This window comes from Bos indicus, chromosome 11 (assembly GCF_029378745.1).
Source record: "Bos indicus isolate NIAB-ARS_2022 breed Sahiwal x Tharparkar chromosome 11, NIAB-ARS_B.indTharparkar_mat_pri_1.0, whole genome shotgun sequence".
NCBI classification, from domain to species: Eukaryota; Metazoa; Chordata; class Mammalia; order Artiodactyla; family Bovidae; genus Bos; species Bos indicus.
The window spans coordinates 62,066,134-62,079,400 of record NC_091770.1 but is presented as its reverse complement, the minus strand read 5'-3'; the positions used below and the strand labels follow the sequence as shown (position 1 = coordinate 62,079,400).

General features: G+C 40.4%; 1 protein-coding gene and 1 pseudogene across 3 annotated transcripts in view; one reads left to right on the top strand and one right to left on the bottom strand.

The window, feature by feature from the left end:
* The window catches only part of UGP2 (UDP-glucose pyrophosphorylase 2), a 57,239-nt gene extending 44,871 nt beyond the window's left edge, over positions 1 to 12,368 (bottom strand). Inside the window, exon 1 of one of the 3 annotated variants that reach the window (XM_019970388.2) lies at positions 12,344 to 12,368. Coding sequence is in view for 1 of the 3 variants with exons in the window: in XM_019970385.2 (XP_019825944.1) it covers positions 10,439 to 10,457 (19 nt within the window). In the remaining 2 variants the exon portion in view is untranslated. Of the gene's footprint in view, positions 1 to 10,438; positions 11,164 to 11,434; positions 11,646 to 12,343 lie in introns of those variants that run through there. The other 2 variants (XM_019970387.2, XM_019970385.2) reach the window with 2 other exon arrangements.
* Positions 12,369 to 12,506: 138 nt separating this feature from the next.
* Positions 12,507 to 13,267, top strand: part of LOC139185793 (craniofacial development protein 2 pseudogene) — a 181,320-nt pseudogene continuing 180,559 nt past the window's right edge.

The following is a 13,267-nucleotide window of genomic DNA, read 5'->3' as shown; positions in this document are numbered from 1 at the left end:
GATATGGTTTGCCAAAGAACTTTGGATAAAGGCATTACTCACTGAAAGAACAGAAACCTGAGAAAAATGAATATGTGTCTATCCCTCACCTTGGGTTTCTTCTGATATTTAGTGACTCTGAAGAAAGCTGACCCAAGAATGAGGCAAACATACTTAAAAGGACAGAAGAAAGAAAAGACTGATGCTGTTTTTGTACTGAATTAAACAACTCTGGAACATCCCACTTCAAGTCTCTCATTTTTTTTTTTTTTTTTTAAGCTAACTGAGTCGGTATTTTTCTGCTGTATAAAATTAAAACCATCCTAACTATTGTAAGACTGTTCCAAAACACATATCTCAAGTGTCATTCAATGCTTTTAGAGAAGGGTGAGCAGAAATGAGGAGGAAAAAATAGAAATTAAAGGCCCAGTTGTGAATTTCAAAATCATAAGAATCATCCCAACAACTGGGAAACCTCTCTGATCTCTCAGCCCCCCAAAGCTTAAACTCTGTGTGACGTGAATAATGTCTGCTATTGTTGGGGGTGGCACTCCTAGAGTTCTAGGTAGTAAGTAGCTTCTGAACACACAAAGAGGTCCCCCTTTCTACCCTAACTCTGCTATGTGGAGGTTTTAATCTGTACTGTATCAGACACATATCAAAAACCCCCAAAACTAATTCTTTGCTGAGATGCCTGTCTGTAGCACTGTAGTGGTTTGAATAGCCAATAATATATCATTTGTAAGTGTTTAGTTTAAATGTAACCTCTTCCTAGAAATCTTTCTAAACTAAGCACAGTCGCCCATCATGTTTTCACGTGGTAGATCCTTGAACCTCCCCTTTATGATATCATATTTTCTAGATTTATTCAATGTATATCTTACCCTGTAATATCCAAAGATATATCATATGTATTTTGTTCATCTATGTAATCCCAATGTATTCTTAAGACAGAGCTAGAAACATAGCAGATTCTCAAGTAATGTTTATTAAATCAATGAGTAAGAGTCTACTATGATACAACTATGTCTGGGTATAAAGATGTTAGGGTCCAGTCCAGTGGAGGTAGTACCTGGTAAGGTCAAAGAGACAGTGTTCAAGAGCCATGATTTCAGGCCATGGAGAAGAAGGGCTAAGAAAAGTAGGGACAGTGTCTTGAGTACTTGAAGTCCCTAAGGTTTCTCAAGTAGAGGCTGATTTATCAGGCAGTTTCAGGGATGTCGTCAAAGAAATTTCAAACTTATAGGCCTAGACAAAATGATCGCTAAATTTTTTTCAATTCTTTATTATTGTGTATAAATGTTACTGTAATGTTTTCACAAACTTTAGAGGTTAAACAAAAGTGGGTAATGTATATATTTTAATTTAGCTTAATTCAGTAAAATACAGAAAAATAAAGTCCATGTCATTCAATCATAAAGAAAAATCAATTAGTTGGTTTTATACAATTTTATGTGATCTTTTAGTATTAAAAGTATTGTATTTTATATTTTAATCTATTAGTATTGATTATTTTATATTATAAACTATGATTATTTACATTTGCAAAGACTTTTAAATGACTCAGCCATGTATATCCTAACACTTGCACAGGTAAAAGCCATATGAATGCTATAAATGAGTTTTAACAAAAATTAAAAGGTACCAACCAGGCTTTTGAGAACTGTTCTACCACCAGATATGCAGAGATACTTGATTATCAAGATTTTTGTTAATCATGCATTGCTTGCTTAAATTTTTTAACTGTTAGAATTTATACATAAACCAGATTTCTCATTAATAATTACGCTTAACCTTGCTCTCATACAAGATGGTAGCTCTTAAAACTAAAAAAAAAAGAAAGAAAGAAAAACACACAGCAATTAAAAATCAAAAGAAAAACCCAGAAAATATCATTTCTGGAAAACCGAACATTCAGGAGAGATGTGCCAACTAGTTAAATAACATCACTTGGCATCAAGTTTTATGGATGGTAAGGGGCCTGTCATACCCATTTGTTGAGAGGACAGTAAAGGGATACAGTATAAAACCACAATAAAGGACTAAAAAATGATTTAATAGGCTTGCCTATAATTTGATTTATGTTCAGTTCAGTCACTCAGTCATGTCCATCTCTTTGCGACCCCATGAATCGCAGCACGCCAGGCCTCCCTGTCCATCACCAACTCCCGGAGTTCACTCAAACTCATGTCCATCGAGTCGATGATGCCATCCAGCCATCTCATCCTCTGTCGTCCCCTTTCCCTCCTGCCCCCAATCCCTCCCAGCATCAGAGTCTTTTCCAATGAGTCAACTCTTCGCATGAGGTGGCCAAAGTACTGGAGTTTCAGCTTTAGCATCATTCCTTCCAAAGAAATCCCAGGGCCGATCTCCTTGCAGTCCAAGGGACTCTCAAGAGTCTTCTCCAACACCACACTTCGAAAGCATCAATTCTTCGGCACTCAGATTTCTTCATAGTCCAACTTTCACATCCATACATGACCACTGGAAAAACCATAGCCTTGACAAGACGGACCTTTGTTGGCAAAGTAATGTCTCTGCTTTTGAATATGCCATCTAAGTTGGTCATAACTTTCCTTCCAAGGAGTAAGCGTCTTTTAATTTCATGGCTGCAGTCACCATCTGCAGTGATTGTGTAGCCCCCCAAAATAAAGTCTGACACTGTTTCCACTGTTTCCCCATCTATTTCCCATGAATTGATGGGACCAGATGCCATGATCTTCGTTTTCTGAATGTTGAGCTTTAAGCCAACTTTTTCACTCTCCACTTTCACTTTCATCAAGAGGCTTTTTAGTTCCTCTTCACTTTTTGCCATAAGGGTGATGTCATCTGCATATCTGAGGTTATTGATATTTCTCCCGACAGTCTTGATTCCAGCTTGTGTTTCTTCCACCCCAGCGTTTCTCACGATGTACTCTGCATATAAGTTAAATAAGCAAGGTGACAATATATAGCCTTGATGTACTCCTTTTCCTATTTGGAACCAGTCTGTTGTTCCATGTCCAGTTCTAACTGCTGCTTCCTGACCTGCATACAGATTTCTCAAGAGGCAGGTCAGGTGGTCTGGTATTCCCATCTCTTTCAGAATTTCCCACAGTTTATTGTGATCCACACAAAGGCTTTGGCATAGTCAATAAAGCAGAAATACATGTTTTTCTGGAACTCTCTTGCTTTTTCCATGATCCATAGATGTTGGCAATTTGATCTCTGGTTCCTATGCCTTTTCTAAAACCAGCTTGAACATCTGGAAGTTCACGGTTCATGTATTGCTGAAGCCTGGCTTGGAGAATTTTGAGCATTACTTTACTAGCGTGTGAGATGAGTGCAATTGTATGCTAGTCTGAGCATTCTTTGGCATTGCCTTTTTTGGGACTGGAATGAAAATTGACCTTTTCCAATCCTGTGGCCACTGCTGAGTTTTCCAAATTTGCTGACATATTGAGTGCAGCACTTTCACAGCATCATCTTTTAGGATTTGAAATAACTTGATGAGTCTAATTCCCTTGAAAATGAAATAGGGCCCTAGAGATGCTGATTTACCAAAGGACACAGTGGCAGTGACAAGCAGGAATCCCAATCCTGCTGCCCAGTGCCCTGCTTCTCCTTCCTGGAGGAAGTTCTCCCCTTTCTCTGTTACAGTGCGTTTGTTTACGTGGCTTGCCACCTCCAGGTTGTATGCCACCAAATCTGAAGGAAAACTGGCAAAAATTCAAATATCTCTATTAAGTGAGGTTACTGCACAAGATGAAAAATTAAAAACTACACATCATAATAAACATTCTCTTGTGCTCTTCACTTTTCCTTCTATATTGTTTATTTTCTGGGCAATGAAAAATCGAAGAAAGCTTTTATGTACTCTATAAATATTTTATTACCAGGACTAAGCATTTTACCATTGGCATAAATGAACCCGCAAGTGAACCCACAGTGCAGAACTGTGTCACTCTGTTTTCCTGCACTCTTTGGGAGTTTTAAAATTCTAGGTAGGGTTATAACATAAATGAAAATCACATCAGCCTTTGCCAGGGCAACAACCAGAGAGAAACACAAACTTCAATTACCTTTGTGGCCAAAGAGCAAGTAGAACCATTGTTAAACAGAGTGTCCCCTAGAATAGCATTTTTTACAATTTGAAGACTAACAATTAAACAGTAGACTGAACATAATGAATTTGTACATGAATACAACGAATAGTGGTTTTGTTTTTTTTAAGATACAAGTTAAAAAATCACAGAGAAACATGGAACTCTCTTGATTTATACAGAAAAACTAACAAACATCCAGCAAGGTTTGGAAAACAGAACATTTTGTTGTTTATATAAGTAACTAAGATGACAACAGTCAATTTCTCCATGGCTCTCAAAAACAATCCTTAATTGTCAAAATGGTTTTGGGGGCACAGTCAATTTCATTTGGCAGTGAGTGAGAAAAACAATGGGTCTGTTGGCAGAGGCAGAATTTGAGTCCTAGACAATTACTGTGCAACAAACTAAAGGAAATGCCTGCATCACCAGTCGACAGAACTGGGAAACAGATTTCAAATGGAGCATTATCCCCCTTTTCACACATAAACCCAACCAAGAAACACATAAAGTTTAATTTTCTTTCAATAGTTTAGCAACCCAACTTGCAAAGAATTTAGTAAGCTATTAATAGAAAGATGCATGGCTGGTGGTAGAATTTTAGAGATCTAAGACATATGGTTTCAATTAATAGTCACTGTGCCTGGGATAAGCCATCAAATTACCCAAGACCAAGACGTCCAAAATTCCAAATACCATTACACCAAGTTAAAACATGAAAGCTTGGAAATGAAACTGTAGGCTGTGACAAAAGGACACAGTCTAGAAAGCCAAGCTTCCACAGAGATCCCAAGCAATCAAAGGGTGGAAAGTGAATCACACTTGCACATTCATTAAATCCCAAATTTTCAGAGGATCTCACTGACAGTTTTATTCTAATATCACTGGGATTTTCTCCACTAGCATAAATTCTGGATATGAGGATGAATCATGTTACACAAGGTTAATACAGTCAACTCTTAATTATTCATATTTACAGATAATCCAGAGTTAAACTTTCAAATACTTGTTTATACTAACTTTTCAGAAATGGAGAGATCCAATGGGAACTCCTAATACCTGCACTTCCACAAAAAGTACCAAATTCAACTTGGTGGAAGCTGGAAAATTACAGTATATTATTCTTTGACTCAGAATATTTTTATTACAAGCCCAACTAATGTTCCTCAAGTATCTTTTAAGCAAAGTTACTACAATTCACAAGTTACTGGAATTTTCTATGAAGAAAAATAAATACAGAGAGAATGGGAAGTGAGTATGAACTGTGAATGTGAACTATTAGTATATTACAAGAAAAATGTGACATAATATTACAAAATTAATAGTTTGTAACTGGGCCACCAGGGAAGCCCAAGAATACTGGAGTGGGAAGCCTATCCCTTCTCCAGGGGATCTTCCAGCCCTAGGAAATCAAACCAGGGTATCCTACATTGCAGGCAGATTCTTTACCAACTGAGCTACCAGGGAAGCCTCAATATTACAAAATTAACATTGTCATTTCCTTTTAAAGTTATTTTTCAATTTATCTTCAGAATATTAAACTGACACTTCCAAGAAGTATACCAGTTAATATTTCTTATTTCTCTAATGTTCAATTTATTTTCTTTATGAGTGCTCAGCTCAGTCGTGTCTTACTCTTGCCACCCTATGGACTGTAGCCCTGCAGTCTCCTCGGTCCGTGGGATCTTCGAGGCAGGAATACTAGAGTGGGTCGCCATATCCCCCTCCAGGGGATCTTCCTGACCCATGAATCAAACTTGTGTCTCCTGAATTGGCAGGTGGATTCTTTACCACTGAGCCACCTGGTAGACTCTCACAAATGAAAATCATCCATTTTACTGGAAGAAAGACCCAGTTATCAAAATCACCCATTTTACTGGAACAAAGATGATCTGACCAAGATCCACATTAGAAAACAAAGAGTGTTCATCAGTACAACTCTGAATTTCTTTTAATTTTTCATGTATAACTGTGACTATGAATTTAACTAAATCCTTCTCCTTCTCAAGCAACATAATGAATGCTAAGCTACATCTTTAAAAAATGAGAAGTGTGCCTTAATCATTGCTTTGCCACCTCTAGTCTTGCCTCAAATCCATGCCACAACCTCCCTGGGCTGAAAACATCCTAGTCATCTAAATAGTCAGCTACAGGCTAAATTTGGTCTTAGGATTTGAGAAGAACCAGGCTTAGGCCTGACCTCTACAACCAAGCCCCAGAATGCTTCTCACCCTGATGTTCATCTGAGACCCCTCCTGTTATAATTAGTTCAACTAATCTTCCCTGGCTAGCTGCCATTGACCAAACAAGAATCACCAAACTAAAGACATGAAAAGAGAATTCCAACAAATGGAAAAGTTGACAGGCCTCAAATATTTTTTAAGTGACACAGAGGCACTCAAATGGCTTTCCCTGAAATAGAAGGAAGGACTTCAATTTAAGAATATTAAGGGCCATTTTTATATAATTCAGATAGATTAAAGTTTTTTTTTTTTTTAAGTTCCTCTAGGGACTTTCCTGGTGGCCAAGAGGTTAAGGCTCTGCGCTTCCACTCCAGGAGCATGGGTTTGATCCCTTCTTGGGGAACTATAACCTGCATGTGCCGCAGCCAAAAAAAAATTTTTTTTAATTAAAAAAAAAAAAAAAGAAAGAGATGTTTCAAAGTTCCTCTAAATTACAGCATAAGTACATAACACAGCCTTAGTTGGCTAGATGACAATAGGCCCAGCACCATTTATAAGTTTCAAATCATGTATGCAGATTGCCCCGTAGCTCTCAGATCCTTTGGGAAGCCAAATTCCAAATGCACCCATTGACACACCTGGCAAAAGTCCTAGCTGCTGATGAACCAGCAGGTCATAGGAGAAGGTATCACCTCCAACTATGGCAAGTAGTAGATACATTTATTTAGTACTCAATCAAATAGTAGTCACATTTATTTAGAATAATTGAGGACCCTGCAACAACCCCTGGGATGGAGAAAACTAGCAAATGGAGATGCAATTTTACAGGCAGACAGAAGGTGACATGAGGGCAGAATACACCAACTAGGGAATTAAGCCAGAGATCCAATAAACAATCCTCCTATGAGAAGGAATCTTAAGTGCCTGAGGAACACAGACTTGAGAGATGCCCAAAATAAGTTAAATCTTCTCCTGGCTGAGTATTACATATACTGAGAATTCTCCTACCTACTGACGTTAAATATTTTTATTAGTTAAACATTTCTACCTAATAACTTACAGTCAAAGTGCTTAAGAATGGAGATACTTAGCATTCTTATAATGCACAGAGCCTAGTTTTGAGACAAGAGATTCAAGCCAAGTGTAGCAACCAGATTTCAGGACATTTAAACATAAGTGCACACAACACACAGGTATAATACCCAGATCTGTGCCCATCATAAGGGATACAAGAGAAATCCCAATTTAGCATATTAGAAGAGCTCAAAATTTTGTTGTTGACTGGACTGAAACAAAAACTCTCACCAATTATGTATTCACATCATCGTTCAAGCTTTCCCCTCCAACTCCATACTTTAAAAATATATGTATCACCAAGTTGCTGGAGGCCTGAACACCAAAACTGGAATAGGAAAATAAAGAACTGTCATAGGTGACTTGTTCTGCTTCTGTTGGGTGACATGCGGTTATATTTATGGTGGCAATGCTATCCAAAAAGCCATCACCATTTTAAGAAAGGAAAGGAAAATTTACTGCCCCGTCAAACTGCACTCACATAATTTGTCTCATTTCAGCTTCTCAAAAACCCTATGGCATAAGTGTTAATACCCAATGTTTATATAAGTATTAATAAAAATGAAGATTCAGAAAAATTATGTGTCTATGATTACCTATCAGTAACAGGATTCAAACCTAGGTCCATCCCTTTTATCTTTCTCAGCAATTATATTAGAGGTGTTATTAATAAACTACAACCAAATGTGGGCTAAACTACTAAAAAAGTGCTGTGTTTCTCATCCATCATCTGTGACAGGTTCTTTCAGAGCATCTACCACTTCAAGACACTGTATTTCCCCCAGGGATATAATATTATCTTGGCCCACAGGGAACTAACAGTCTAGTTGGAGAAAGGAGCCATTGTTCCTGATAAGTTTTTAGCTTAGGAGGCAACAAAAGGACAAGCGTTTAGACACATTTATATATGAATTTCAGTGCTTACTAGCTGTGAACTTTGGATAAGATACTTAAATTTCATCACCTATAAATATACTACCTCTCAGGGTTCTTGTGAAGCTTAAATGAGACAACATATGAAAACAGCTTCAGTTCAGTTGAGTCGCTCAGTCATGTCCGACTCTTTGCGACCCCATGAATTGCTGCTCGCCAGGCCTCCCTTAGGGGCCTAATATTTGTCCATTCCTTTCCTTATGAAGTGGTACAAGCTAAGTATCAATGCACAGAAATATTAAGAAGTACAACAGCAAAGATCAATTTCATCTACTACCAAAAAATTCAGAAACAAAAATCCCAACCCTTTTACTTAAAAAACTGATATGCGGAGACAATGGATTTATGTGCCAATAAATTTATCACTTATCATAGCAACAGAGTTAATACACAGAGAATTTACAGTTGATGTTCAAATTTAAACAATGATAAACAGGAGCAAAATCATGTTAAACTTTTTTTCAGAGGGGAGAGGTGTGTCATCTTTTTGTGCAAAATTGTCAAATTTAAAAATGAAAACTACCATTTAGAGCAAAATTGGATGGCAAGTAAATGCAGTGTTGGATTGAATCATGGAAAGTCTGTCTGTGGTTCAGTTAATAGTAACGTTACTGGTGATAATTTCTTAGTTGTGATGTATGTGAGACTTTTTTACAAATCTAAAGGTATCCCAAGATAAAAAAGTTTATTAAAAAAGAAAAAGTGGATGACAAGAGAAAGGAATAACAATATACCCAGGTACTACCACTTAATACCTCCTGAAAGCAATTAGTTAGCCATTAACAGCAAAAGACTTGACACCAGTCAATCCACAACGCCCCTTCTGTAAGCTGCTCTACACCGTAACAACAAGAACATCTGGAGTTTAATAATATTCTCAATCTTTAAAAAGAAGTGACTTGTCCACTTATCTCTAGCATATTATTCCAATACTGGCTTTCTGGTAATTAAATGTCATCATTACAAAAACAAGCAAACTTCTGACAGTTACCTCTACCTTCTATTCTTGACTAAGACATTTATTCAGTCTGAACATAAGAGGCTTCCTTCATCACATATAAAGCATAATATGAATTTAGAAGTTTAATGACAAGTGACATTTCTGAGCTTTGTGCTAAAGGCAGATAAGAATCCCATCTGTTTTCAAAATAATGCAGGCAGTCAAAGTCTCTTATTTTATTATACAAAACTCAAGAGTTAATAAAGTAGTGATGTAAAACCTACTATGACATTTTTATGCCCAGGGCCAAATGATGGCCATTACTGATACAATTTTTTTAAAGTACATCTGCATTTATTGAGAGCCACATTAAGTGGTTGTGAACTTTACTAGCTGTGTTTTCAGCAAGATGGCTGAAGCTTTCACACTCTTGGGTCCTCAAAAAAAGGGTTTCCTTACATAAAGAGAAGGCAAGTCCCATGCTACACACTGATGACAGAGGTTTAAGGTAGCATCAGTTTCAAAGTGTACACACACACACACATACACACACATAACATTACTGCTTAATTTAGTTGAGATGCATTCTTTAAACCTTTTCCAAACACACATGTAGAATTAGAGAGCAATTTGCTAATTTCAAAGAAACCCTAATAATCTTTACAGATTTCAAGAGGGGAAAAAAAAAAACAAACAGCAATGCAGCAAAGTCATTTCTTCTGCTGAAATGACCTCCAGCTTCTACGAGCTACTCCCTGTTTCGCAATAAATGAATCTGAGACTCAGACCACGTACACACAAACGGAGAAGCTGAGAACACTAAAGCTTCCCCAACCGTCCTGGCTAAACCCACCTGCCTTTCCTCAACCCTCTCAGTTCCCCTTCCCGTCCGCACCCAGAGTTACCTCGACTTCGACCATGAAAAGAGAACAGGCATCAATCGGCAGCCAAAATCCTGTTTTATCATCATTTACAGCTACTATCCCGGGAAGCCAGGGTGCTACTAACCTGATTTCAGGGAGGCAGAACTAAATGCAGCAGACTACAAGGGTATAAATGATACGTTATCTGAAACGCCAACCCAGCAGCTCAAGACAGCTCAAATGTCAATTTAACGAAAAGGGTTTCGCAAACAGTATCTCAAATGAACATTTCCACTTCCAAACCACCCACCAACCTCTCCACTGCCGGTCCCCAAGTTCGGTACTGCTAGAGCAACCCCGGAGATAAGAAGAAGCGTGTCTTACCTTGTACAAATCTCGACATTTTAGGGATTTATTAAAATACGCTGGCTTACAAATATAAATATATTTAAATGTCTAGAGGAGTCAACGCTATAGAGGTCTTTCTTCCACTCCTGCTTTAACAAATGACGAATTCTTTCTTCTCTTCCTATGTTTGGCCACTTAGGAGAGTATTTACTCAAAAAACTAAAACTGCCTCCAAAAAAACAAAACAAAACAAAAAAAAAACTTAACCCCCTTCCCCACTTTCAAAAGACAGAAACTTGGTGCGACTGAGTCTGCTTGGAACTCCAGCCTACACTGCACCCCTGACACAAATGAGGGCCAGCTGGAGGCTCCCGGAAAAGGTAAAATCACACGAACTTAAATTTCATCAATGAAAGAGGCGGATCTAGAGCGGCTTCACCGCCCCCCCCGGGTCCCCACGCCCTCGGGGGCTGGACGGCCGCGGGCACAGGCGGGCCGCACCCCTACATCCCCTCCCCTTGCTGCCTTCCGGCCTCAGGACGGTTCCCGGGGAAACTCAGGCCAACAGCGGTTCCCGCCCCAGCAGGGATCGGGAGGAGGGGGAGGCCTGCCAAGGGGGACGATGCAGTCCTTTCTACCCGCTCAGAAACATCCCGGGACTCGGAGGCGCTAAGAATTCGGCGTGCCGTCCGGAGGCGGGCCGGGGCCTCCAGACGCCAGCCTCCCAGCTGCAAGCGGCCGCGGCTTTTTCCCGGGAGGGGCCGAAAGCTACAGAGCCCCTCCCCCGCAGCGGACACTAGGGGGCCACCCGCGAGCGGAGAACCCCTGTGCCGCCCCGAATCCGAGGGGCCGGAGTCAGCCCCAACCCTCACACATTCTAGTTTCTCTTGGCCGAACCCCAAATTCGGCCTCCGGGGCCAAAGTGCAGGTTGAGTAGACTGGCTCTACAAGCCTCAGAAAGGGCAACACACTCGCCCTTAGAGTGGTGGGAAGCCCGCCCCGGCCCCTCCCCAAACCGCCACCGAGACCCACCTTCCTCCTCTTCCTTTAGCAGCTGGGAAACTGGGGGCGTTTGTAGCGCCCCTGGAAGAAGACTTGCAGGCTGAGAGAATGTCACCTCTGAGGCACCCTTCTCTCTCCCTCTCTCCCCTCACAAATGCACCTCGAGCCCCTCGCCAGTTGTCACAGCCCAGCTGCTGACCCCCTCGGTCCACCTAGCTGCGGGATCCCGACATCCAAAGCCCCCACTTTCTCCTAAACACCTCCCCTCCCCCTCCATTTGGAGCGGCCCCTTCAATGCGGAAATGCACCCACCGCGCAGACAGACAGGAGCAGCCTCCAGTCAGGAGCCGAGGCGGGTTCAGGGCCTGGCCAATGAGACGCACGGAAGTGTCAGCGGGTGGGGCGTCTGCGGCCTGAGGCAACTCCCGGAGCCGAAGCTGCGATGGGGGCCGCGCGTTCTGCGGGTGAGAAGGGAGTGTTTCACCAGTACAACTCCCAGCCTTCCACAGATACTTTAGCAAGAGAGAGAACCTGAAGCACGATTGGTTATTTTCGTACTGCTTAAAAATGTTTCCGCTTACCAGAGATTGAAGATAGTTATGTACCCGGCGGATAGGGCCAGATCGCCCTCTGCCCCCCGCCCCCAAAAGCAACTACCCTGAGAGACCCCAGGCCCTTCTCAGTAAATACAAACTCTTCTCACACAGCTGGTGTCGGGAGGGTGAAAATGTCGGGAGGGTTAAGGAATAAGCAGTTGGATGTGTGGTACTTACTAACAGGAGGAGAAATGTAGGGCATCGAAGAAAATGCCATGTGAAGGCTCTCACACTATAACTACCACCCCAGTTCCAATTCCTACAGAGGTTGTCGTTGTGCTAGTCGGTTCACTTGTTCAATAAAAGGGGAAGTGACTTTGGTTACCCATCATGAGACACTTACCTTTTAGTAGACTCTTGAAGTCCTCAAGGAAAGAGGATTTTAAAAGCTAGAACGTTGGCAGTGACTCGGGGACTGCAAGAGGGCCCGCCCAACGCCGCTAAATCACACCTGGTATTGCCAACCCCACCTGCCTGTGTGACCCAGTGCGCCGGCCAGTGGGTGTATCTCAGACTTTGCAAGTCATGACTCAACCCGCCTGCATTGGGACAAGTGAATTGTCAGTGCTATCTTAAGGTGCCTTCTATAAATCAAGTCATTCTAGAAGAGCTTGAGGCATTGGAAAACACTAATCAACCAAGGTAAGCGAGAGTTTTTAAATGACTCATTCTGTAAACAAACTATTCTTTTTAGTGCTGCATATTCCTATGGGAATGTTACTGAAGTAACATAGAAAAGGCCAATGATTCATTTGTCATACTGGAGAACGATAACGCTTGATAAAATCTTTTTTCTGTGAAATCCAAAAATATCACACCCAAAAACCTCTCAGCTATAAAAGTAATTTCCCCAAATAAAACCAAAGAAGTGTATAGAATCCAAATGTCTACTCTTTAATAAAAGCCTTTATGTACTGTAGAGGAATTTTTCCGGCACTAGTTAAGCAGTATTTATCCATCAGCGTCAACACCAAAATAAAATACTACCAAATAATTTGAGCCACATAGCGTTGCTTAGCTGAAAGGTGATAAAGTTGAAGAGTGGTGAAGAGTCTTTAATTATGGAGGTTTTATTGTAAGAAGGATGATCAGTTATTTTCTACCTACCAAAAGATTAAGGGAGAGGAAGTGAGTTTTAATTGCAGCAAGAGTTTTTGGTAAAATCTAAGGATGACATCTTGGTTTATGAGTGATTACATATTAAGATATAGTATCAAAGGATGTTGTACACTTGCTGCCTCAAGAAATCTCTAAAAAGAAACTGCCT